Here is a 27,407-nt window from a genome sequence, read left to right as displayed (position 1 = left end):
GCTGAAAGGTGTCTGAATGATTTGAACTTTTTGATGATGCCCCATTTCAATGGTAATTAAAATTTTGTCATAATAAGAACCCAAGAAATAGGAAATTAGGAATATAGCACCCTTCAAGCTAAATATGAAGCTCCTCTCAAATTTGCAAAACTACACACGCATTACATTAAGTGCATTACTGGCTTACAGCTTCAGATTGTCACAAATAAAGTTCAATATCTGAATTCCCAATTCCTAATTCATGCTATTCTAAGGGGGTTCAAGTGTTCCTTGTACGAGCTCATCTCTGCAAAAGCATCCCCTTCCCCTTTCCAACACAAACTGAGGTGCCCCAATTAACTTGGTAAAATGCCACTGGAGAATTTAAGACATATCCACCCAGATAATTGGAACCTCGAACTGGAGAATTTCACTCGAGTCTAAAGAGGATCTGACAAAGTGACAATATCCGCTTGAGGCGTTGACATGCAAACTTATGAGCTCTCAACTATTCTTGCATAATTCTAACTTTGAATGCTAATGTACTTGTAAAATTGCCCCTTCAATTCCCGTAAAAGCCAATTCAATCATGCTGCTAGTTCAGAAGTCCATCACATCCATGATCCGCCAACAAACATTACACGAAGTTGTGTACTTATAAGCCAAGTAATTATGATTTATGACACAACGAATTACACTGCAAAATACAACCTGCAGTACACTTGTACACAACAGATGGAAATCAAAGATTGAGCATGTAGAGGAGCATCACAATGACCATTCTAGTATCAGTCTATCACAGTTCACAGGCGAAGTTTCAAGTGTAAAAATATGCACATATACAGGAACGTCAGCTGTTTTTAACAATTTATAATGCACATTTTCATCAAACTTAAATCTTTATTTGTTATGTGCATTTCCTGTCTGCATCATAACATGTACCAAACCACAATAATCAGAGTTATGAAGAGGTGCTTAAATTATTCTTCCTTTTGTTCCTTTCTCAGGCTGAACTTTCCCTCAAAAAAATAAATTAAAAAAACTTTCATTTTATATAAATGAGGACGGTAACAAGACAAAAAGAATTTGGGGGCAAGTTCCTAATGACCCTATATTGTTTCCCAGCTCGATCTTTAACGTGCCCAAGGATATGCCTTCATACCTAAGATAAATTACCTTCGGAACAAGCAAAAACAATAGCACTAGGTTAGTTGGTCCAGCAAACATCCAAGCTCTTAGCCATGAAACTGTACCTATCAGCAGCTTCATCAATCTGTGACAAGGGGCAGCAAAATCAGATACCAACACTATACAAGACTACAAGTCTACTGATTGCCTGTAACAAAAAGACACTTACCAACTTCTGCGTAGGACGGCCAGCTCCATGTCCAGCTTTTCGGTCAATGCGACCGATAATTGGATTGGTTTGTGGACTATTATCCAAACTCGTACACAGAACATACTGCATAGTCTGAGGAAGAACGAAAGAATCGTGTTCAAAAAACAATATAACAAAACATTAGATTTCAAGAAACAAAACGAGCTATGATCATGATTCAAACACTGATCATAATGAAAGTAGCATAGAAGTCTTTTCAGCATGTAAAATTGTACAAACTACATTTACGAAGAATGATAATATAACATACCGCCAATAACTTCAGTGAGTGTAATGGCACAACCCTGTCGTCATGATCAGCAGTTAACAGCATAGTGGAGGGGTACTGGCATTGTTTGTCATGTTGTTTATCCCACGGTCTTTTCACATTATGAAGTGGCGAATACCTGGAAACACGAACAATTACATCAAATTTCACATCCCAAAAGCATGAAGCTGGTAATGAGGCAATTACACCATAACAGAATTAGAAACAATCATTTGTTTGACGCTATAGAGAATTATAGGTTTCATTTTTCAGGCAATACACCTTCTCTTTGTACCAGGGACGAATTAAGAACCTGGCCCCCAAAAAGTAGCTGTGGAAACTTGAAAAGTACTTCCTTGATCTCGACTTACAATTCAAGGAACATATTCAAGGTAAATACCAAATCACAATTTGCAATTCAAGGACCAAACCAATATATGAAGTATCATTAGATTTTTACTGTTTTATATTCTTTTAAAGTAAAGCTGCTTGAGCAATTCTGCTGGGTGCTCATACCCATGTCAATAACTCAAAAACGTGAATTCAATTCCCATTCATATACATGTTACAGTAATAGGTGTCAAATTTATCCTTCAGGACTTCGGGGGAACAGATGTAGCAACTAGGTACAAAGAAAGTAGAGCCATAGTAAAGATGATAGAGGCCATAGTAAAGAAGCTAGAGGCCATATATACATATAAGAATGAAACTAATTTCATCTCCATTTATTACTGAAAAGAAAAAAAATATACAGCTTCCATATCACTAGATTGACCAAAGCAGTGTTTATTTAAAATTGCCACAAAATACCTGCTCTCTCTCTCAAAGTCATGTTCTATCTGAGCAATAAAATTATCTCAAAAACCAAAAAACTTTCTTACTTGATAAGCCAGTGGAACTCTTCCTCTTTGTCTGAGCACCCATAATCCGACGCCCATGCATGGCCTGGAAAAGTATGGTTCAATCACTAAGCTGTACATGAAATTATCCAACCTGATCAGACAAATGGTTGAGGCTTACCTATAGTAAATTTGTGGAAACGCAGCATGTCCATGACCCCAACGTGAGCCAATGCACAGCCAAAAAGATCAGGTCGCTACTCGCAAAAAAACAAGTTCGTTACAGACTATTCATTAGAACAGGGAGGCTAGAGAAGAAGAAATAGCCGTATCTCTAAATTACACACCTGATTTACGCAAGCTGCAACAAGAAGTCCACCATTACTTCCACCTTCAATGCACAGCTTTTTTGGTTGCGTATAACCAGAAGAAACAAGATATTCCCCAGCGGAAATGAAGTCATCAAAACAATTCTGCTTTTTTGCAAGTGATCCAGCTTTATGCCATTCTTCTCCATATTCACCACCACCACGAATGTTCGCTATGCAGACAACGGCACCTAAATTCCTCGTGAGAGTAATGCGGCTGATGCTAAAAGAAGGTGTGAGGCTAATGTTAAAACCCCCATAACCATATAATAAGCATGGATGTGATCCATCCAAAAGTATATTCTTCTTTGAAACAATGAACATAGGTACTTTGGTTCCATCTTTGCTAGGTACAAAAACCTGTAGACAAAAAAGTCCAATCATAAGGGGGGAAAATTAGAATAAATATATAGGACCACAACAAAGTGTTCAACTTATGGAACTTATTGAAAGGGTAAAAGACAAAATGTGTTGCTTTGTATTTGCAGAATTCCGAGCATAATGAACAAGGAACACAAGGATCAGGATACTGCTCACTGAAGCTTGAGAATGTATTTTTAGGATTACAATCCATAACAGTCAGGCGCCTCACCCAGGAAGTCCCCACTCAATCATAAAAATTTGTTGACTTGGTCACAAATCAATCATAAAAATTAATTTCACGGGATCTGCGTGTCAAGGGGGCGCAATTTTTTTTTTTAAACAAATTTATTATATTGTAGAATTCATTAAAATGTTGTAAGAAGTGTAAGAAATGTTTGAATCCCCCCCCAAAGTAAAACAGAAGTATTAAGTATGTCAGAAAAGTACACAGTTTACCTGATCAACTTGGAACTCGCTGCGATCAAATCCAGGAACAACAATTTCTTTGAATATTTTCAATTGTGGATTCTCAGTTTTTAAATTGCACTGATAGATAATACCAGGAGTGAGAAACCCAGTGAACCCAATAAAAATCTCACTGTCTTTGCGCCTTCCAGAAATCCCATTGACTGTGCCGATGTCCACAGGCAAAACATGTAGCAAGATACCCGTCTTTAAGTCCCTTAATTGAAGAACATACTTAACATCACTCAAATAACTGACCAGAATTTGGTTACTGTTCACAGCATCAGCTGATTCAAGAACGTCTTTTTCCGCTTCTCGGATAACATCAGTCCAAACAGTCGGCTCCTTGAGATCTACATGCACCACCTTATATTTTGGAGCATCTTTATTAGTTAAAAAGGTGAATTCTGTACCATCATTTGCAATAGCTTGATAACTTGCATCAAAATTGTCAATGAGCTTAGTAAAAGGAAGCATGTCTTCTTTCCCACTAAAACCTTCAATCCCATGTGGAAGTTCTGATAAGTCACAGTAGTACAGCTTGTTAACTGGATCACAACCCTCCCCGATGTAAAGAAGAACATACTGTACATATAAGGAAGAGAAATAAACCAAACACAAGTCACGATGACAACATTGGGAGGAAAAAAAATATGTAAGCCATGAGGTGTATTAGTTAACTGATAATTCTATGTGAAAGTCTAAGCAAATGATCTAATGCGTGCTCATCAGTCCATGTAATTATTGTAGTTAAAGTGGTGAGGAGAGTATCGATTACCTTTCCATCATCCATTACTTGAGCTCCGAACATGTATTTAGGATTGTTCGGTCTTTCCAGCACAATATGTCTTGGCTTTGATCCGTACCCAGGAAATGATAGTACAGCTCATGATTAAGGTTAGAATTTGTCTCTGTCCCTGCGTCTAGTTGCTCTCCTTCCCTATAAAAACACACCAATCATAATGAACTCAAAATATTATAGAAGTCAATTCAGCCCAAATACATCAAGCGCAATATTACTAGAATCGGGTACTAACTTGGGAGCAGGATAGCGACCATAAAAGAAACCTTTACTATCGTGAGTCCAACTGATTGAAGAAAATTTAACCTGCCACAATATAGTAGATATAAGCACAATCTCATACAATAATATCAGTAAAAAAAAAAGCAATACCTCAAAAAAAAATTATGGTTCTTCTCAAAAACTATTAGTACAAGTATAAAGCTCAAAATGAACTTACCCAAGACAACATATCAGGCTCAACAACTTTATCCTCAACGCGCATTACATTAATCTTCACCCAATCACTTCCGCTCGAACTAAGTCCATACGCAAAGTACTTCCCATCTTCACTTATTGAAGCAATGTTCAAAGCAACGGTTCCATCCTCACTAAGCCCATTTGGATCAAGCAAAACTTCTGCTTTCGCATCCAAACTATCCTATAATAATAAAACCACAATAACAATACGCCATTATACCTCTCAGAAAACCAAAATTTCTCTCAATTCACAAATTTCATAATTTTTTACCTGCACAAATAGAATATCCTGTGCTTGAAGCCCAGTGTTATGGAAATAAAAATACTTATCCCCTCGTTTAAACGGAGTATCGAATCGAGGGTGATCAAATAATTTAGTAATCTGTTCTCTAAGCTTCCCTCTTGTATCACAAGTTTCAAGTACGGATGCAGTTAAATTCACTTGCTTTTCAACAAACTCTTTAACTTCTTCCGCATCAGGGTCTTCAAGCCTTACATAAAACAAATAAATCAAATTTCTGCTGCTAAATTTTCCAAAAAAAAAAAAAAAAAAAAAATCATTCTCTTACCAGCGATAGGGGTCAGAGATTTTGACACCGTGGTAATCCTCAACCACAGATTCATCTCTTCGGGGTAATGGATACTGTAGTCGAGATTCATCTGCGACGGAGAGAGAGCCCATGGTTTTAGATTTTGAGGAATGAGAAGAAAAGTTGGAGAGAAAACTAGGTGAGGGAATAAGTGTTTTGGTATTTGTTTTTTTTATATTAAGAGGGAAGAAGGTGTGCTGTTGTGGTGGGCGGTAAAGTTTAGTAGGCAAGAAGCAAGATTTAAGGCTAATTCGAGGGGTCACTATATATCGCGCATGGCGGGTGAATGTGGACATGGTTGGGCGAGTTCTATGGTTGGACGATTTTGAGACAATATAGCGGGAAAGATTAGAGGATTTTAGTGGTAAAAGTGATAACATTTAGATTCAGAATGTCGCCATGCTCTCTACATTTGATACTTCTTTCACTTTCTCAAGGTATTATCGTTTTCGGGTTATTAGGACCTTTTTATAAACCACACATAAAGAGTTGCACCCATGTAACTTATTTTCTTACGAAGTATACACAATCGTTTGGGAATACACATCGGTTTGAAACTTGAAGCTGAAGTGGTTTCTTAAACTTCATACCTAAACTTTCATTTGGCAGTTGGCACACAATATCAGAATCACAATTCGACCATTGTATTATTTGACTCTACTTTTGGATTTTGTCGCATTTTCCCACCACGTTGCTTGCTTGGGTATGAAGTTTAAGAAACCACCCAGAAGCTTTCAGCTTCAAGCTTAAGTTTAGGTATGACGTTTAAGAAACCACCTAGAACCCTGTGCGTGTGTATATATATATACAGTGGTGGAGTAAGGAATTTATTTCAAGGTGAGCCGATTAACACTATAAATTTTCAACGCAGCTCAATTAGAGGGTACACGTGTTTTTCTTGTTTTTCTCTTTAGTTTAATATTTGATAGTCTCTCGCTTTTTTTAAATGCAAACAAACAATTGCTAGTTTATTTTGTCAATTTTTAAAATCAAATCATATTATAGTTTAGGTAACGAAATTTTTTTAATTTGAAAGAACGATCATATATAACTCACACCTATTTGTAATTCATAGGAGTAAACAAGATCATAAATTGCAAAGGTTAGTTCATTAATTTGTTTGTTTTGTTAATTGATAATTTTCGTAGTTAAGGTGCATCTAATTGTCTAAACTCTTTATATTTTTTTATCATTTTTGTTTTTCTTTTGTCAGCTATAGACCATATTCTGAACAAACTTACAGAATTACATCATGTTCTCAGGTGAAGCGCACGTGTGTGCAATCATAACCCCATGTGCACTTGTGTTTTCAAAGCTAACTAATAAATTAAAGTACAAAATTACTTTTTGACCCTTAGCAAATCTAACTAGAGAAGAGAGACATTTGCTCTATTTTTCTTTTTATAGGCAAAATTGACAATACAAAAAATAATGATATGCTTAAGCCCTCAGGGAATGGGAAAATTTTCAGTTTTACCAAGAGTCGAGTGGGAAGGGTGTGGTTATTCAATTTCTTGTATTGTCATTTATTGTCACTTGTTGTCCAACAATTGGTTAGTTATTCAAGAGTGTGTGAGTACTGACTAATTTCTTTTTGTACCAAAACTCAGGGTGAGCCAGGGTATATATATATATATGATTGGCAAGTCTATTTTAAATAAGATCAATAACTCTTTGATGTTGGCGGGTTCGAACTCAAACCTCTTATATCATCACCTAAAAGTTTTACCAATTTTAGTAGTCAACACCTGGTATGAAATATATAAAATATAAAAATATATTTTTGCAATAATCGAACACGATTATTTATTTTTTAGATTAAATAATTGAACTTTCACAAAAAGGATAACGTTTATCATTTTCACGACCAAAGAATACAAGTCCAACATATTGAGTATATGTATGATGTGTTTGTTTATCAGGAATAAGGATTTTAGGAATAGAATTAAATAGGATTCTTAGTGAACCACTCACTTTTGGCCTAATTGGGACCAATAGAATTGAATTCTAAACATACTCCAACGTCTTTAACAGCATTGGCGGAGTGACAAGGGATGCCCGCCTGGCTGACTGGCTCACATGGGTGTTGTTATAAAAATCATTTAGTCTTGGTAAAACTATAAATTTCACTTTCCTTAAGGTCTTCAGCATACCCATTATGCTTTGAATTGTCAATTATGTCTATAAAAATTACCTAAAATCTAGAGTACGCAGGTTGTACTTGCGCTATCACATATGGGCCCTCTAATAAGCAAGAGGTGAGGGTGTATTGCATGGCAAAATTTATAACCAAGGGATGAGATGCCAGCGCATCCCATATTGAGGGTGTACTCTAGAACTGCTATAAAAATTAAAGACCAAGCAAGTGTCTCTAGTGTTAGAAAAATGGATTTGCACATATCCATTAAGATATGAATGAGTAATTTGTCTTCCAAGTTATCCTACATTGAGATGAAATGAATTTCTCTTGAAACAGTATATAAAGTGAGAAAAACCTTTTCAAAATAGTGCACTGGTTCGAAACAGTGCATTATGCCGAAAATGTGCGACCTTTCGAAATGTGCACTAGTTCGAAACAATGCATCATGCCGAAAAAGGTGTGACATTTAGAAATAGGCACTGGTTCGAAACAGTGATTTATGCTGAAATGGTGTGTCTTTTTGAAACATGTGACTTTTCAAAAAGTTATTTACTTTTTTCCAAGAGTCACTGTATTATTTCAAAGAGGCACAACTCACCTATAAATAGTGGATAAATTTTGAGAGAAAAAAATACATCATATCACACAGAGTTATGATCTTTCTCTTCTCCCTATGTTCTTAGTCAAATACTATGTTGTGTTTACTGATTCTATAGAATTGAAGTGATATCTTTCTATAGAAGGAAATCCGTTCTATCTTGAGAGACAGTTTCCCATCAACCTTCAAGCACTATGAGGGGGAAAATCTATCTTAAAGACATAGTGAATATTCACTAGGCTCAGATTTAATTATTGGTAAATTAAGTTCATTAGTTGAACTAAAAGATTTGTTTGTTTGTTGATATTAAAAGTTTGTTCATATCAAATTGATTTATTGTTTACTTAACAATAAGTATATTTTGGGAATAAATTTCCTACATCTAGTTAGATTTGCCAAGGTTCTGAAAGTAATTTTGGAATTTATTAGTTGGTTTGACTTGAACACGACTGCATTTGAAACAACAATTGCACATGGCTTCCACGTACACTTCAACTGAAAAGATAAATATGGTAGTGCTACTGAACCTACTATAAGTTTGTCACATGAATGTTTGTGTGCTCTTCTAACCATCAATCCATAACAATCCATAGTTTGACAAAAGAAAAACAAAAAATGAGAGCAACAAAAAAGTAAAAGAGTATAGACATTTAAATGCATCTTTTCTATATAAATTAAATTATCAAGGGAGGGGTTTTAGGGACATATTTTATATTGACACGTAAACAAATTCAAAATCGTCAGGACATTTATAAGTTTTGGATTAGGCTAATTATTCGTATATAAAATCTCATAAATATTATAAACATTGTCACAAATAATCAAAAAAATAAAAAATATCTAAACTCGCCAAATATAATATAAAAAATTGTGAAAATGAACGGTCTTCAAATAGTCAAATTTTATAAATTGTTAACTACATTTGACAAGTTTGAAATTTTTTAATTTTTTTGATTATTTGTGACAATGTTTATAATAGTTAGGAGATCATATCTACAAAAAAATTTGCCTAATCCAAAATTTACAAATGTCCTAAAGATTTTGAGTTTGTTTACGTGTCAAGATAAAATATGTTATTAGAATCCCTCCCAATTATCAATTAAGAAAACAAACAGTTTAATTAACTAACCTATGCAATTAATGACTTTGTTTACTCCTCAGTAAGTTAATTGTTCTTTCAAATTAAAAAAATTCGTTACATAAACTTGAATATGTTTTGATTTTGAATTTTTTTGCAAACTAAACTAACAATTGTATGTTTGCATAAAAAAATACGATAGATTGACAAATAGAAAAGTAAATAGAAAAGTAATAAATACATGTACACTCTAATTGAATTGAGTTGAAAACTTGTAGTGCTAATCGGCTCACCCTGGAATAAATTCCGACACTGTTTGAGAGACTCTTGTTAATCCAACAAAATTGTACATAGACTACGTAACTATCAAATACAAAAAATAAAATATGAATTGAATTCTAATAATTTATGAAAGTTTACCAAACACACATTTTATAAGTTGGAATCAAATTCCATTATAGTAGATTCCATTTTAATAGATTCCAACTCTATTATATTCTTAAATAGTTTCTATTTTCAATGCCAAACACATTTGTGATTTCAAATGGAATCTCATAATTCTACCTAATATTTCGGGTTTAAAAAAAAATCAAAATAATATAAAAAATGGCATTGTAAATATCAAGATTTAGTCAGAATCTATCCAAATTCTGGTTGGAATTCTGATTTTTTAAACACCAGGGTTTAAGAGTACTCAAGGTTTAAATCCCAATTTTACATGTTGACGGTGTTCCACATTACTTTCCATTTCAGCCATATCGGTATTGCTACTAGACCCGCTTCACATATGGCAAGATGCATGTCCCGCTCCATTGAACAAATTGGTCGTCATCTCTACAAAATTTACTTCAGGCAGCATCACAATAAAGATTTTCCCATTCTTCGTGTTAATATTGAGCTTTGGTTCTTTGACCAAAAAAAAAAAAAAAAAAAAAACTTTGGTTCTCCACATACCACAGTCCACACGACCACACCTCTATCTTTAATATGTAATCTACTTTGTATAGACGCTGCGAGTGTTTGTAGCTAAGGTTTGGTTTAATTAATATAAAAGGAGCTTTATTAGAAACTTTTCTCTTTATTTAAATTTTAAACAGAGGTTCTACAAGCTCATTTGTCCACCCAGATGGAGGGCTGATTCCAGCATACATATTTGCCGTTAGCTGGTTACTATATATTTTTGGGAAAAAATAAAAATCAACAAATGCATTCAAATTTCAACTTTGAAAACCTTGGTAGACCAAAGTACGCGCAAACATTCAACAACCTTTGACCCTTGGGCTAGGTCAAGACTTTGAATTCTGGTGCGTCATGAGATAGTAAGTGACTGTTAAAAACTAGATGCACATCTACATATGATTTTTTTTGAGTCATATTAATGACGACCCATATTGTGTTCGGCATACTCTAAAAAAAAACAATTATTACAAGTCTGCCATTGGTCTTAAAAAGTCCAAAAAATAAAATAAAATATATATATATATATATATATATATATATATATATATATATATATATTACAAGTGTGCCATTGGTCTCAAAAAATTGAATTCGAAAACTCCAAGTTTAAACGACCCGGCTAGGTCATTCGTTGTGCAAACCCAACGATGTGGCCACACCGTTTGGACTGAGTCTCCAACGATGTGACTACACCGTTTAGACTAAGTCCCCAACTTTCAAAACATAACTTTATAGCTAAGGTGTGGCCACAACGTTGGGGACTCAATCCAAACGGTGTGACCACATCGTTGGGTTTGCACAATGAACGGCTTAGCCGGGCCGTTTAAGCTTGGGGTTTTCGAATTCAATTTTTTGGGACTAATGGCACACTTGTAATATTTATTTATTTTTTGGATTTTTTGAGACCAATGACACACTTGTAATAATTGTTTTTTTTGTTGGAGTCTGCCCAACACAATATGGGGTCTGTCAATAACAAATACCTTTTTTTTTGCTTCATGAGAGCAAGTCCAATGGGGAGCAGCTATAATGGGTTGCTAAAACGGTGCCACATATGCCCTTTAGTAGCCCCATTAAATTTGGCACCCCAAATTCGAAAAATCAGTCCAATGGATACTTTTAAGCAGCTGTTAAGTTCGGGATACAGACGACAAAGTTTCTACCGTATGTACATTAAATTGCAATGGACAACATAAACTCTGATGTCTGTCTAGTCCAGACATCCGAACGGCTAGAAACGGTTAGTTTTTCTGAAATTGCAAATTTATAGCAACTACTTTACACAACTCTCCCACCATTTGCTCCCAATTCTCATACAATTTCTATTTACTCCAACTACAACAATCACTACTCCAAGTACAACAATGGATCCAAATGAACATGCAACTACATCAAAAGAAAATAAATCTACAAGGCTCGTCAATTTTTCAATTCAAAAAGACGAAGTTCTTTACAAAGCGTAGATATATGTTAATGAAGATCCAATTGTTGGTGCAGGGCAATGAGTTACACACTATTGGGAGAGAATATTAGATAAATTTTAAGAGAAAGTTGACAAAAACAACAAGAGAAACAAGAATTTGGTGTCCACTCAATTTGGACATATCCAAAAAGCTTGTAACTGGTGGGTAGGAATTATCTCATCTTCAGAGAGGACCGCAAGAAGTGGCACAACGATCAAAGATCGGTTGGCCAAGACAAAAACAACATATATGTTGGCTCATAACACACACTTTCAATTTGAGTATTGTTGGGTCATCCCCAAAGATAGCCCAAAATGGAATGAAGAATTGGATAGTCGGTCCATACACTATACCATAATAGGCTATTACTAACAGTCAAAAACCGTTACAAAAAATATTTGTAACGCTTTTTATCCGTAACAGTTTGGGCGTGGGTAATCTGTTACAAATATTTGTAACGGTTTAAAAGCGTTACAAAGTATTATTTTGCTAACGGTTTTTTCCGTAACTTAAAATATTTGCTAACGGTTTTTTTTGCTCAATTGTATTACTCTTTAGTAACGGTTTTATAAAGTTAGTAACGTTTTTTTTGTGTTACTCTTTTCTAACATTAGTAACGGTTTTATAAAATTAGTAACGCTTTTTTGTGTTACTCTTTTCTAACCTCGATGAACGCTTTTTTTGTTTCTTGATTTATAAAATTTATAACGATTAATTTTCTTTTGGTAACGGTTTTGTTTGCCGTAAAGTGTTACTCATTTCAAAGCTTAGTTACGGTTTTCCACCATTACAAAATTATTTCATATGTAAAAAAAATAATTTCTCCCAAAACCACCCTTTTTGGGAGACTACTGAACCTGCATAAAGATGCCCCCACTTATTGGGTATTCTACAATCGTCTATAACATAAACAAGAAATTAATCTCACAAGTACATCCAATCATATAATCTTTTATTAAAATAACATCACCAAAACATCTTTCATAAATAGGACTTGTCACGAATGAAATACACACTGTTTTCCAAATCAATGGGACTTGTCTTTAAACTCAAACTCTCACGTCATTTGTATAGAACTAGCACCTTCAGTAGTTGGAAGCATCAGGGAATGATTTTGGGATGGTATCATCAGAAAAGTCCCTTTCATCCTATACACCAATAGAAATATATAAAAATGAGTCAGGCAGTAGAAAACAAATATGTATAGATATATACTTATATCCTATTTTTAAGTAGTAGCTCCTTATACTCAAACTACGTAATTCACAGGCTAGTAGCAATAGAAGCATAGTATAGACATGAAAGTTTATATAACTTCCAAAACCCTATAACCTTGTCGGACACCTTGACGAAAGACGTAAATTTCTAGAGTCTCATCTCAGATTTTCAACATTTCATATACATAAATCTGTCATAACTGAAAATCAAATAATATATTAATTTGTAGAACTAGCTACTCAAATATATATTGATTCGTAGAACCAGCTACTTAACCATCTCGACTAATGCCAGTTAAGTCAAATAACCAATCCTCGAATCAAAAGAACACTATAAATTATATACCAAAATTAAAATGAAAACAACGTATACATCACTTCCACTTATATCAGTGTTATACACTTCTATTAGTTCCAACCCGAGATACAACACTTCGAATATATACACACCATACATTCACACTACTCACATGTAAGAACCTATCTTCCAAAACAAAACTCATTAATAGACAATATGAAGGAATTTAGACAACTTTTAGAACAGAATAGACTACAAATTGAAGGTTTACCGCATTAAAACACCCACACAAAAAAACGAAGAAGTTTCGTTAATTAAGTTAGAGTGTACCTGGAGATCCTCAACACTTCCGGCATGCCCAACAAAAAGAGTAGATTCTACTTTCCATGTTCCACTAGACAAAGGCATGAAAGAAAATAAGAAAGAAAATTGTAGCAGTGTTAGTTTTGAGTAGATTGTTTTGCGGCATCGTAACTCAAATACACTAGTATACTACATTGCAATGGGGGCATGAGCGGAGTGGAGAAGATTTTTTTAGATATGAAATGTCCATCTTACTTAGGTTTCAACGATTTTTATGTTTTCATACATAGCTTGACCGATGGTCATTCCTTTCCCAACCTTTTTTTTCATTCATTTGCCTTGGCATCTCCTAGGCGAGTTAAAGTAACATATTCATACCTAACGATTTTCCACACGCCACCAGTTTCATTGTCACAATACATTTGTGGAGAATTTAAAAGAAAGAACCTATCTTAATAATGCCCAGCAACCATATTATGTCAATGGAACACCTAGCATTCTGGAAGAAAGATGATACTGTGACAACATGGACAGAGACAAGGAGAAAAAAAATAAAAAATGAAAGGATTGTGTTTTTGCAATTAAAGATGAATGTAATTGAGTTGATAACGAATTGGAAGAGAAGTAGGCTATAATAACTGCGGGGTAAAGTGAACACCACTATCCGATGAAGTTGGACCACCTCGGATAAATGAAGTTCTTGAGAATGACAAAAAACATAAGCCAAAATCCATTTTTGTGACATCCATATAAATCAATAGCGGCCTCGATATTTGAAGAATACGATAAACAAAGGTAAGTTGATATTTGACACCATTAGAATATCTTTATGGGAAATATATGTGTCGTCTGGACTTTCAAGGAAATATAAGTTTTTTTTTCAGTTGGATAAGTTTTTGTTTTCCATGGCCTTCCAATATAATTTACTATTTTTTTGTGCGTTGAGGCCGTGAAAGTCTTGATGTACTAAATTGACAATGCATTTTGTCTTAGAAAGGTGAATATTAGCACATTTCAAATCATGCCCTTTTAACATTTGGATTTGCAATTATTGGGTTCTTGTGTGATGTCCACCGATGGTAATAAGTATTGGAACTCGGACTCTCATGTATTTTACTGAAATAATACACGCCACAATAACATTTTTGTCGATTTTAGCACATTAGTAGATGATATGTATTCGCAACAACTTTCATTTCACTATTCCCTGCTCCATTATATTAGTAATGCATTATGTCATTGGGGACTTGTGGAATACTGGTCCCCAGTTCTGCTCAGCGCTCATGGTGTTAATTAGTAAGTGGTTGGATATATATATGCAGGTTTAAATGTTTAATTCTCAATAAAACTAGGCCACTGCCCACTACCATGTTGTAGGTTTTGAGATCCTACACATTGTATCCAATCACTCACAGCCCAACGCAAGCGCTTGCAGTTAAATGTTTTTTTTTTGCTTGCAGTAAAATGTTGGTGAGCAGAAATCTATTCAGTTAGTAATTAGCTAGGTTAGGAAGTTTACTTACCATTTAAAACCGCTTTGTCCATAAGAGCACTGGCGAGGACCTGCTACCTCGTCGTGACCTTGGAATGAGTCTGCTGCTCAGGGCCTGCCTTCTTAATGAAAGACCTTTTTGTTGGAAGTGGTGGAAGCAAAGAATGAGAACTGCGACGTTGATGTTGTTGCTCTTCTTGTTGCTCATTGCTTACTGGTAACAATGGCTTAATCAAGGATGACAGTATTTCAGGGGTATGCCGCCTTGTCAGGGAAGAAGAGAGGAAAGAACTGCTGATTTTGGACAGGGACGGACTGCCCAAAAACCCAATACTCGGAGATTGTACGCTACTATACATATCTATAGACTGCCTGAAAAATTAACAGGCTACACGGTTTTTAAACTTTCTGTTTAGATGTAATATAGAAAGTTAAGAAACACATTTTTGGCTTAGATTTACACTGGATCAAGAGTTCATTAAACATTAAGTCAGACTAATGTCATGCAAATATGCAATCATATGGAGATCCAACAGCTAGCCCAACATAAGACTTATTGCTTCACGAAGACGGATTCTCATAAAAAAGGGGATATACTTGTACAATATAAGCACCTACATCAGAAACTTACTTACTAGCATTTTTCTGATAAGCTGTCATATAAATATATAATCGATGGATCTACAGGACTACAGATAGCACCCAATACTTTGAATTTTTGAAATATCAGAATGCACCCTATTTGGGCATACATAATGAATGGTGACAAGATGGACATGTCAATTACATTAATTGGATTAGATGTCTGATGTTTTGGATCTGTCCTTTGAATAAACACCATACCCCACATGCTTGATCAATTTTGTATTATAGCTAATTTTACGTGGTCAGTGTTGCAAAGAATGGTCTAAAATTTAGACACACTCGCCACACAAAAAACAAGCGACCCAACATTGTATCTCGCCATTTCGCTGAGTTAGCTAGGCGATTGTTTTGTTGAAGGAGTAGATCTGATTTTCGTCCAACTGGGCGGAGGACATCTGTTGTCTCGACTCTCGAATTCATGTCATCTCTAGACACTACTAGGGCCACCACATAGGAACAAATGATGAAAGAAAACAATGCTTTCATACTTCATAGTGTGGGGATTGTTTTAGGATAATCAATGCATTCATTGCAAAAGAACACATAAGAAGAATATGACGAAAATGAAAGCTTGTCAAAATCTTTTCCATTTTCCCCATCCGTCTCTTTTTAAAATTTTATAATGTAATGGCTCTCAAAAACAATTTATAATCTTAGTAATACTTTTTTTTTTTTTCCTCCAAATAAAAAGCTCTCATTTAATTTATTTTCAGGTAACATCATCTAAAGAAGTAATGATATCATCCTTGGAGAGGTTGGAACAAGTGATCAGAACATGGGCAGTGAGTTATCCAGCCACATGCAACGACAATAAGCCTAGAGAATAAACAGTAAATCATGGACCATACAAACAGTTAAGAAGAACCAAAAACATAACAAAGAAGAGAGATAAAAGACCTGTAACTCTGTGGCCATGAAGTGTTGTAAGAACCAGGTCTATTATGTTGTTCGCTTTCAATCGAAGAAACCGTAGAAGATGAATCAGAATTGTATCCATTCACATCGTCTCCTTTATCCGACGACACTTTCTCTTCATCTTCTTCACTTTCTATGTAAAACTTCTGATCCGAAACTGAATTCTTCATTGCTATTCAAGTGTTTACACAAATCGAACTAAGAATTTGAAATATACATATTAGAGTCCTGGTAAATAAAGTAGTTGAAGATAGTAGTAATATAATAGTCTTCTGAACAAAGTAAGGAAATACCTGGTTTCACGGGATGGGAACAATCTTAAGGACTGTTGAAGAAAGTAATTAGCGCATAAAAGAGAAGAGGAAATATAGAAGATCTTGTTATAGAATCTGGAATCTGCAAGACTGGAACGAGAAAAACAGTATAATCGTGAGAAAGTTTGTGCGCTTTTGGTGCAGAGGTTTGTGAGTTGTGACTGCAGTCAGTCTTCACTGATTTATATACAAGAAATTAATGCTAAATCTGGGACAGGCATGAAAGTCAGGAACATTCAAGATAGGGTAAAAAGTAAACACAGTACAGTTTTTGTTGTCCTTCAAAGTCTCAGGTCATCTCCTGTATTTACTGAATGGTCCATGCTTGATTTCATATTAGTGGATAAGTCACACATCAAGCACGCCTTAGAGCTTCTCTAGCAGACTGCCACCATCCCATTACATGTTAAAATTTGGTAAATCAATGCCAATCCCTCGTTCTGTAGACGCCGTGCCAATCCATTTTTCTTGGAACACTTCATGAAACGCCACCCGTTAAACAATAATACATACTTGACAAAACAATACTAGATACTAAAAAGATTGATAGCCGATAATGCAAATGAACTTTGGATGGTTCAAAAGGACGCCAAAAGCGATTGTTTGCTTTGTTAAATAGAAACGCCACCCGTTAAACAATAATACATACTTGACAAAACAATACTAGATACACAACTTTGATGTGTTCGTCTAGTTTAAAATAGAAAGGATAAAAGGAGCTTTCTATCTCATCACACCCTAAAGGTGAAAGACCTCTTAGCAACATGGCCTCATCGTCGTAGATCATGTAAAGGACACTTCATGGCAGTTTGGTCTGATGAACATTCTGAACGTATTGTTTTCCGACAAATGAGAAAGGCTATTGCACCAATCTCATTGATTAACAAGTCTGACTAACTGTAGCATGTAAAGATTCAAGGGAATCTAAAACTGGTTTCAATGTTGGGGTTGTTTGGTTCAAAGAATTAATTTCTCATTACTTTAGGATTAAGGCGTGACTATGACTGAATACTGATAGTTAATTAATTAAAAGCATGTGCAAACAAGAACACAATTATAAGTCATTAAGCTTTTAATGAAAAAACAAAGTTTTCAGAGAAGCATGTTGAGAATTTCAGACATGAACACAGGTACAAGTCATTAATCAATAAAAAACATGTACAAACAAGAACAATAATCAGACCATAAGATGGTAGCTTCAGTCGAAAAACACAAACCAAAAGTAAAAATCGTACCTTTTGTAGCAACTCGAACCGAACTTGGACTGAATCAGACCAAGCAAACCCTACATCATAGTGGATTAAAATCGCGAGAGAGAAGTAAGTGTGACTGACCAATTAGAAAACCCTAGGTAATTGAACGGAAGAGGAAGGCGTACTTACAACGGCGGCAGCAAACATCAGTGAGAGATTGAAAGAGATTTGAGAGGCCTTTGATGGAGATTTATTCGAGAGAGAATCAATGAAAGAGAGTTTCTTTCCTTAAGGAGTGTTGTGAATTAGCTAAAAACTTCACTAGAGCGCGAGTTTTTTCCAGTTTCCTAAATTCCCAAATTTCTCCTTTTTTTTTTTTTTTTTTTTTTTTTTAAATCGTTCACACTTTAGCAGCGCATATATTTTGTAAGAAAATAACTGAAGACCGTTACAAATTAATTCAATTTTAATAAAATATCATTGTAACAGTTTATCATCATTCCACACGGTAATAAAGTGTGAGGAACTCTCTCACGGTAAAAAACTGTTACTAATTAAAAAAAGTAAGCGTTACTGATTTCTAGTTTTGGTGTAGTGATAACTACATCAAGGAGATGAACCAATGTCATTCTCGATGTAGATGACGAAGTCATGCCTTCAACGCCCACAACGCCGTCGACAACTCTTGGTGACGTTCCAATTGATTCATTTCCTACACAAGTTGGGGATAAAAGTGGAGGTGGAGGTGGAGGTGAATCCTAAACCTCATACGAAAGATATCAAGAGGATACTTCGAGTATTGCATAAAATAATCCCTCATAATATTATTATGAGCGTCGATTCGATTACGATAAATGTACTTTCTACTGGGGACCGAGCCTCGATGATCACGAGTTGCTTCGTACATGTCTTGCAATAATGAGAAAATAGATGCGAACATGTTCTCATCGTCATTCATCATGTTCTCATTTTCGGATGATGAGTTTGATTCAACATAGCGAGAAGAAGAAGTTATTTTGAATGTGAGAAAAAAGGTTGCAAAGTTGAGAATGAATGTGAAAAAAGCCCATAGCGAGAAAAAGAAATTATTTTGAATGTGAGAAAAAAGGTTGTAAAGTTGAGGATGAATGTGAAAAGTGTGAGTGAAAGTAAAATTGAGAAATTTGTAGCCTATAAAGTTGACATAAGAAATGAGGTTGGTGATTGAAGAGTTGATGATTTAGGAGTTAAGGGTTGAAGCTTTGATGACAAGTAAATGTATATGAGTGAAAAATTGGTTGAATTTGGCTAAGTCTAAATCAGGTTGAGTGTCTGGAAGGTATGGACGGTATAGTGTTTGCCGTCCGTCAATTTAATTAAAATAGAAGACAGACAATATAATTTCTGTCGTCTGTACATAAATAACCAACAGACAGCAGAAACTATGTCGTATGTCTCCCATAATTTATTATGGCAGCTGTTAGCAAAGGTTTTAACTTTGGCTAGGGTTTTGACTCGTTCTAAATTTAAGACCATTTTAGCAGTCCCATTAAAATGATATTTTTATGATTGGGGTGTTATATTTGTCTTTAACAGCCCGTATAATCCCTATTGGACTGGCTCTTACGAGATAATAAGTGACTGCTAAAATATAGAGGTCCATCTACATAAGATCTACCATATGGATCAGATGGTCAGAATCACCAAAATGAATTGATTTCTTGACGCAAGATATCTATCTCGTTAATGATGCACTAAATAATTTTCTTACACGTAAACCCATACACATTTTCTGACTGTACAACTTCTATACATGAAAATCACACCCCCACTCTCCGCTTTCCCCAATCCAACAGCCATAAAGTGCAGTTTTGAGTACCAACATTCTACGTAACCGTATCGAAGACCGAATATTTTGCCAAATGCCAACAAAACACACACACGACCGAAGTCCATAACAGTCATTTCATCTACACAGCTTGCTACACCGCCTACACTCACTAAAAATCAAACAACAAACCGCTAATTTCGGCTCTTTTACAACGTACAAAACTCTCCCGAAATCAAGAGCGTCCATTATCCATAGAAATCACATCAAATTCGAACACAGGTCCCACTCGGTTATTACGGCATAGACTGATGATAGGCCCATGAGACGTGTCAGCTAACGTGGAGTAGGTTAGCTGATAAAATTTGTCGTTTTCAATGTACCGTTGTTTTAATTAAACGTCGTTACAAACGGACGTGACTTTGTTTTTTTTTTTTTATAGTTTTACTTTTGCGGCAGTAATCAGTAGAGCAGAAGTGTAAGCTGAGGTTTTGAGGCGTGCTTTATTTTTATGCTTTATTATTGTCCTCTATCTCATTCATTCTCTCTCTCTTCACTGCACTTCTTGGATCACGTGGGTCATTATCACCGTTTCATCAAAAGAAAAATGAACGGTTGAGATCTCATTTTAGTCATATTTCATCACTAGACTTGACTTGTTTTTGGTTTTTGTTTTTTACAATGGCGAGTGTATCATCTTCATCTGAAGAGAGTGAGAGATTTGGAGAGAGTTATAATTTAAGTGCAGATGTGAGTGAGTCAGAAAGTTCAAGTAGTTTTTATTGTACAAGATATAATAATGAGCATGAAGGGGCTTGTTCAAGCTCTTTAACTTCTTCCCCATTAGTTGTTACTACTACTACTGGTACTTCCAGTTTCCCGGTTCAACCGTTTATGTTACCTGTTATTGGTGGTAAAGATGTTGTTATTTGGGAAGAAAAGAGTGAAAAACTCGACTCTGATTTATCTGGTAATAATATTATCTATTATTTTTTTACTGCTTTGTTTTAATTTGAGTAATTAAACTAATTATATTTTGAGTTTTGGGTACAGAGCTGGAAATGATGAAGGAGAGATTTGCTAAACTTTTACTTGGAGAAGATATGTCAGGTGGAGGGAAGGGTGTTTGTACTGCCCTTGCTGTTTCTAATGCCATTACTAATTTATCTGGTTAGTTATATATTTTTTTGTCTCTATTATTTTTTAATGTGACATTTTTTGATTTATTTATGTATTTGGGGAAAAAAAATGGCAGCAACTGTGTTTGGGGAGTTATGGAGGTTAGAGCCATTAGCAATACAGAAGAAGTCAATGTGGTGTAGAGAAATGGAATGGTTATTATGTGTAAGCGATTCGATAGTAGAACTTATTCCATCTGTTCAAGAGTTTCCAGGTGGAGGGACATTTGAGGTTATGGTACCTCGACCTCGTTCGGATCTTTACATGAATTTACCAGCACTTAAGAAGCTAGATGCTATGTTGTTAAGTATGCTTGATGGGTTTCGTGATACGGAGTTTTGGTATGTCGATAGGGGGATAGTTATGGGTGATGGTGAAGATGGTGATGTGTATCCTTCGCCTTCGTCCAACGGTAGGCCTTCGGTTAGACAGGAAGAGAAGTGGTGGCTTCCTTGTCCTAGAGTACCTCCTAATGGGTTATCGGAAGATGCCAGGAAGAGATTGCAGCAATGTAGGGATTGTACAAATCAGATTCTTAAAGCGGCTATGGCTATTAATAGTAATGTGCTTGCGGAGATGGAGATACCGAGTGCTTTTCTTGAGACTTTGCCAAAGGTAATCATCTGTTCCTTTTAGTTAATGGTTATCTGTATATTGTGTTCCACTGGTTATAATCGAGGAGCATAAACATCTTAAAATTACTATGCCACGAACATTAGTGTCTTGCATTCAAATATTGCTCTGTTTTGATGTGAATTTTAGCCATTCAGTATAGTAGAGAAGAGATCAGTCTAATATAAATTTTCATTTGAAGTTAACCATTATAGGTTTAGGAACAGGTGATTGCTTCTCGTGGAACTGAGTCATTAGTAATTTTAACTAGGAATCACTTGTTTGTTGTCCTCCTTCATAACTCTCGAGATGTAGCACCACCTGGACGACTGTGGCTAGGTATTTAAGGAAATGTGTGGATAATAGCTTGGGGACTGAATGTGCTACTCGCTTTATTAATGAAATTTCTTGTTTTAAAGAATAAAAACAATAAAAACGAATGTTTTCTGGACTCTAATGGTTTTTTTCTTGATGGGAATCATCAAAATCATACTGGAAACCTAATTTTATGGATCAAGTCTGACACTGAACTTTCTAAAAAGATTTGAGTGCATACCGAATTGTGGTTTTGAATAGGAGTATGATGGTTAATTGAAATTTTGTCTGGATGTGAAATTATTTGCTATTCTGACTATTTTACCACGTACTATATAATTGTCTTGACTACCTTACAATTCGTCGTATATGTTTATCTCATTGGTAATTCCATGTTGATTTATTTTTTCATTTATTTTGTTTTTGCAGACAGGAAAAGCTTGTTTGGGTGACATTATCTACCGCTACGTCACTGCTGAGAAATTCTCGCCAGAATGTCTCCTTGATTGCTTAGATTTGTCTTCAGAGCACCACACATTGGAAATAGCAAACAGGATTGAGGCTGCTGTGCATGTTTGGAAGCGAAAAGACCAGAAAAAGCGCTCAAATCACACAAAAACTATCTGCGGTCATCTTGGGGCGGCAAGGTTAAGGGTCTAGTAGGTGATGTAGAAAAAGAGTCAGTTTTAGCAGATAGGACAGAAACTCTCTTACACAGCCTAAGGCTCCGGTTCCCTGGTCTCCCGCAGACTGCTCTGGACATGAACAAGATACAATACAACAAGGTATGGTTTTCTTTTTAACATCTATAAAATATTGAAGAAAGTGTAGTTCTTATAGTTGATAGTTAATTTGAACTACTAGGCATGTTGTAGTGGTATAATGTTACTCAAACATTCTGGTGCGTGAGGTCTCAGGGTTCAAACATGCTAACCTTAAACTGGGATGCTGAACTCATCACATCTTTTTTGCTTATACGTTGTCCAGAATCAGGCCATTGAGAAGACCCCAGCCACCAGGATAAAAAAAGTCATACTAATTCTTATTTTGCTAATTTATTTGTTCTTGTTATTTCCACTCTCTAGCCGAATGTAAATTGTTCATATTTCACGAAAAGGTGTTTTCAAATGCCATCTTTTACAGTCAGAAAGTTGGTGGATCCCACCGCAATGGTGAAATTACTTTGTGCGAAAATTTCTCCATGTTAAACACAAGGTTAAAGGTGTTAGACAACACTGTTAACTTACCTAAAGAAGGTCCTTTGCCAGCCTTGGTAAATTATCGTTATAATAGCTTGTTTGTTTCTACACTACTTTAATAATTTGTTCATGAATATAATCTATAAATTTTAATTTTGCTCTTCCCCTTCCCAGGATGTAGGGCAGTCTATCCTTGAGAGTTACTCAAGGGTGATGGAGAGTTTGGCATTCAATATAATGGCAAGGATTGATGATCTACTCTATGTGGATGACGCAATTAGGCAATGCGTGGCAGCAGAGTCGATGTCCATGTTTGGGAGAGGAGGATTTCCCATACAGAAAAAGATTTCACCTAGCCCCTTCTCAATACGTCATACTCCTTATGCGTCGCCATTTGCGACTCCTACCTTCTGTTCGTCTACACCAGTAGGTGGAAGCCCCAGAAGAACACATCCGTCGCAAAAGAAGATCAGTCATCTGGGCATGCAGGATGGTAAAAAATTGATTTCTGCTGAAGTGGAGAGGATGTGGTCTTATGCTGGAAACTTGAGTGCTAGAAGAGATAGTGGAGATGCCCCAGAGCGAGATTGATTAAGTTATTTGTCAGCATTACAAAGTTGGATCCGGAGTACTTTTGAGCGCCTCTGAGTTGGGAAGTTCGGTAATTAAGGTTGGTGGCGCTGGTATTGTATATTCTTTATATGTGAAAACAACACAGTTTAAATTTTCGATGTTGGCTTAGGCACTTAGCATCAGGGTTAATTGAGGATTACAGCTCGTCTTTGTAACAGTACTAACGCTCTGTTTGTTCTTACTCCTTCAGAAAATTAACGGTCTATTTTCAGGAAAAATAAATATATATGAACCAGTAAAAGAGGGGGCGGACGGTGTTAGTAACAGGGTAGTAAGAGGATTAAACATTTAACTATTGTAGCGTTAGGAGTGATTCTGCATCCCATGAACTATAATTGAAATTGTGTTCAACCACTTGCAAACTTACACAGTTACACTACACTCTGCTTGTGGCTCACCCCCTACTTTAGATCTAGGAAGCATGTGGCATTGTCTAAAATTCTATTACTGCTTGTCTGTGAAGGACCACCGAGTTTGGAACATATTAATGATCATTCACATGGTACACCATAGCACATGCATTTTTGTAATAATTGGTGTTTGCTCTTGTGCGGGTACGGGCTATTGCTGCCCTGTTTTCACTTACAAATTTACAATGGTGTCGATGGATCGAATTTGAATATAGACGAGTTCCATACCATTATCACTATCGCTATCAATATGAATTTCCCGATAGAGATATTGTAGTTTAGTAAGGTTGGTATATAGCATGGACCAAAATATCACCGATATATTTGATATATTGTTGATATATATTGGTATTTTAATATATTAATATCGATATTTTTGATATATATCTACCGATTATAGATTTTTTTTTCTGATGTATATTGGAAAAAATATAAAATTTTATATCACTGATATAATTGATATATCTGATATTTATGATATATATATTGGTTGACTTTTTGATATTTTTTAATATAAATTCGATATTTTCAATATATTTCCGATATTATATTTCTAATATTTTAAATAGTTTGGACTGGTCACAAAAAAATAGATATATCCAATATATATCGGTTTTTGGGGACACCAATATATTCATCGATATCGATATTTTGGGCCTTGTTTTAAATTACATGTGTATAGATTCACATGAAGCAACAACCAACTAAAAGAGGACAACAACATGAATAAGAATATATATGAAGGCAATTAGGCAAATAAAAGGATTTCTAATAAAGCAAAAAAAGAAAAGAAACAAAACCAAACTTGAACATATGACACCACACTTCGTCCAAACTTGAATTCCAAAGAAACAAAACGATGCGAAAATTAAGCGTTCAGAACACTAAGTAATATTCAAAGACCACCTCTCAAGATGGAGAACAGAAGCACCCGTCACTGTTGCATTCCTTGGCAGAGTACTCATCCACCCTCACACCGATTACTCTTCTATCAATTTCAGTTCCCTGTCGCTGAGTCCTGTTCCAAATTGAGTCCTGTCCAAGATTCAAAACCAGGTGAACGGTCGACCCGTTTTGAATGTTGCACTCTGCAAGGGTACGCCCATCTTCTAATAGTTTACGCCCATCTTCCAATTGTTCATCAACAAAAATCAGTTTTTGCATAGAAGGGGGAATACCTCTCTCGGTTTCAATTTTAGCCTTGACTTCGTAAATGGTGTCACTGCTCTCGACTTGGAGAGTAGTGGTTTTCCGTTCTAGGCTCCTCACGAATATCTGTATCATCGTTGATTCCTTGGCCCTCACACCGATTATTCTTCTATCAATTTCAATTCCCTGTCGCTGAGTCCTGTCCAAAATTGAGCCCTGTCCAAAATTCAAAACCATGTAAACCGTCGACCCGTTTTGAATGTTGCACTCTGCAAGGGTACGCCAATCTTCTAATAGTTTACGCCCATCTTCCAATTGTTCATCAACAAAAATCAGTTTTTGGATAGAAGGGGGAATACCTCTCTCGGTTTCAATCTTAACCTTGACTTCGTAAATGGTGTCACTGCTCTCGACTTGGAGAGTAATGGTTTTCGGTTCTAGGCTCCTCACGAATATATGTATCATTGTTGATTCCTTGTCTCTTCTTTTCTTCTTTCCAAAGGACTTCTTATTAATATATTCTTCCTGAGCGCAGATAAAGACAGATGTTAGTGAATAATGACAGATCTCCAGAGTCCAGAATATATATAGACAAGTCGTAGACCAAATACAATGCGTTATAGGAGTCCAGCCCGTCTCCAATAAGGTCTTGGATTCGAGTCTGTTTCTAAATATGGATCTCCTGGCTAGGATTCAATCTAACGGTCGATAAATCAAGGGTCTGTAACGCCTCGACCACAGTGTGAGATCGAGAGATTAGTCCATTACTTAATTAGATTAGATTAGGAGTCTTAATTGTCTCTATATATATTATGAGGCCGGATCTTCTCCACCCGGGTGTAAAAGATCACATTTTACACCTTACAAAAGTAAATTGACACCTGTCCACATATTTCACACCCAAAACAAAAGGAAGTAACGGTGTTAGATAAAGCTAAAAAAAAAAAAACGCTACAAATCACTAAAAATAAGGAAAGATGTTGCCAAATATCCAAAACAAGATTCGAGCTCTTCTTTGAGATTGCTGAGAACAAAGAAGACTATAACAAGTTCTATGAGGCTTTCAAAAAGAACCTAAAACTTGGTATCCATGAGGGCTCCTAAAATAGAACCAAGCTTGCTGAATTGCTCAGGTATCACTCAACCAAGAGTGGTAACGAGCTGACTAGTTTGAATGATTATTATCACTCCTTTACATGCCTAGCTTGTTACAGACAAAGTGAATGCAGTAATAGATCAACACTATTAGTCAGTACTTTGGTGAAGACAAAGTGAATTGAATGAGTAATAGATCAGCACTATTAGTCATCAGCACTTTGGTGAAGCCCATGGGTGTTATCAGTCATGCCATACACTCAAGCTACAAATAACACTCAATGAGACATGCATAAAATCATCCCTGTTGTGGGATATATGCAAGGCAAAAGTTTCTGTCAAGCAAGCTAGTTTAGCCTATTTTTGCTTCAAATCCATGTAAAACCAAATAATTTAAGGAAAACAATGTTCTTAATTTCATTGCTGAAGTTAGGCCTTACAAAGTTACAATGTACTAAGTTGTAAAATTTATGTGTCATTTGAACCTTCTTCTACAATTATTTTTATCTAAAATTTGTGATGAGTAGTGAGGAAAAAATGAATGTATCAAATCTGGAAGCATTTTTTGTGGAGGTTACCACACCTTCTTTTCTTTTTGTTTCTCCATTTTCCTTTGAAGTAGAGAGAGAGAGGGCGAGAATGTGGAGATAAAGTGATAAACCAAACCACGCACAGAATCTCTCTAGTTTGTAGCCGTTTTTTTTTTTTTTTTTTTTTTTTTTATTTTGTTTTTGGATTTTATCTAACACTGTTAGTTGGGTAAACTTTTGGGGTTAAATGAGTGTACAGGTGTCAATAATTCTTTGTAAGGTGTAAAATGTGATCTTTTCCACCCGGGCGGAGAAGATCTGGCCTCATATATTATTACCAAATCTCCCCTC

General features: G+C 35.6%; 3 protein-coding genes, 1 long non-coding RNA gene and 1 pseudogene across 11 annotated transcripts; 1 reads left to right on the top strand and 4 right to left on the bottom strand.

The window, feature by feature from the left end:
- Positions 1 to 859: 859 nt before the first annotated feature.
- Positions 860 to 5,952, bottom strand: LOC147520240 (uncharacterized). Its single transcript, XM_086591769.1, is given in 13 exon segments — positions 860 to 1,252; positions 1,337 to 1,450; positions 1,629 to 1,764; positions 2,507 to 2,570; positions 2,646 to 2,721; positions 2,812 to 3,192; positions 3,652 to 4,245; positions 4,439 to 4,488; positions 4,491 to 4,600; positions 4,698 to 4,768; positions 4,902 to 5,102; positions 5,193 to 5,412; positions 5,491 to 5,952. Coding segments are annotated over 13 exon segments (2,484 nt in total). The 5' UTR covers positions 5,892 to 5,952; the 3' UTR covers positions 860 to 1,186.
- A 6,716-nt stretch (positions 5,953 to 12,668) lies between these two features.
- Positions 12,669 to 13,784, bottom strand: LOC147520239 (uncharacterized). The gene is made up of 2 exons (XR_015214393.1): positions 13,596 to 13,784; positions 12,669 to 12,898 (listed from the first exon to the last, which is right to left on the bottom strand). It is a non-coding gene; the product is annotated as an uncharacterized LOC147520239 (long non-coding RNA).
- A 1,335-nt stretch (positions 13,785 to 15,119) lies between these two features.
- On the bottom strand, positions 15,120 to 18,509 carry LOC147520238 (amino acid transporter AVT1C-like). 8 transcript variants are annotated; one of them, XR_015212542.1, is made up of 6 exons: positions 18,313 to 18,509; positions 18,170 to 18,219; positions 17,201 to 17,410; positions 16,914 to 17,024; positions 16,603 to 16,792; positions 15,124 to 15,432 (listed from the first exon to the last, which is right to left on the bottom strand). XR_015212542.1 is itself a non-coding variant. In XM_086591767.1 (2 exons), exons 1-2 carry the CDS (start codon positions 16,788 to 16,790, stop codon positions 15,135 to 15,137), a joined length of 486 nt encoding a protein of 161 aa, XP_086447893.1. In that variant the 5' UTR covers positions 16,791 to 16,806; the 3' UTR covers positions 15,120 to 15,134. The 8 variants fall into 8 exon arrangements, 1 of the variants encoding a protein (XP_086447893.1); XR_015212539.1 differs by having other exon boundaries at positions 18,152 to 18,219; positions 18,317 to 18,509; XR_015212537.1 differs by having other exon boundaries at positions 18,317 to 18,509.
- Positions 18,510 to 20,471: 1,962 nt separating this feature from the next.
- On the top strand, positions 20,472 to 24,094 carry LOC147520237 (rop guanine nucleotide exchange factor 1-like). The gene is given in 6 exon segments (XM_086591766.1): positions 20,472 to 20,904; positions 20,988 to 21,104; positions 21,190 to 21,728; positions 22,470 to 22,661; positions 22,664 to 22,825; positions 23,414 to 24,094. Coding segments are annotated over 6 exon segments (1,716 nt in total). The 5' UTR covers positions 20,472 to 20,615; the 3' UTR covers positions 23,831 to 24,094.
- Positions 24,095 to 25,191: 1,097 nt separating this feature from the next.
- Positions 25,192 to 25,896, bottom strand: LOC147520236 (polyubiquitin pseudogene; annotated as a pseudogene).
- Between the last annotated feature and the right edge of the window lie 1,511 nt (positions 25,897 to 27,407).

The sequence above is a fragment of the Coptis chinensis genome, chromosome 2 (assembly GCF_015680905.1).
Source record: "Coptis chinensis isolate HL-2020 chromosome 2, ASM1568090v1, whole genome shotgun sequence".
Lineage (NCBI taxonomy): Eukaryota > Viridiplantae > Streptophyta > Magnoliopsida > Ranunculales > Ranunculaceae > Coptis > Coptis chinensis.
Note: the sequence above shows the minus strand (reverse complement) of the source record. Positions and strands in the feature narration are given on the sequence as shown.

Coding starts and splice junctions, on each gene's coding strand:
- LOC147520238 (XM_086591767.1), bottom strand. CDS start 16,790: ATGAAGAATTCAGTTTCGGATCAGAAGTTTTACATAGAAAGTGAAGAA. Junction 15,433..16,602: donor TCATGGCCACAGAGTTACAG/GTCTTTTATCTC, acceptor TTAATTTTTCAG/GCAGTCTATAGATATGTATA.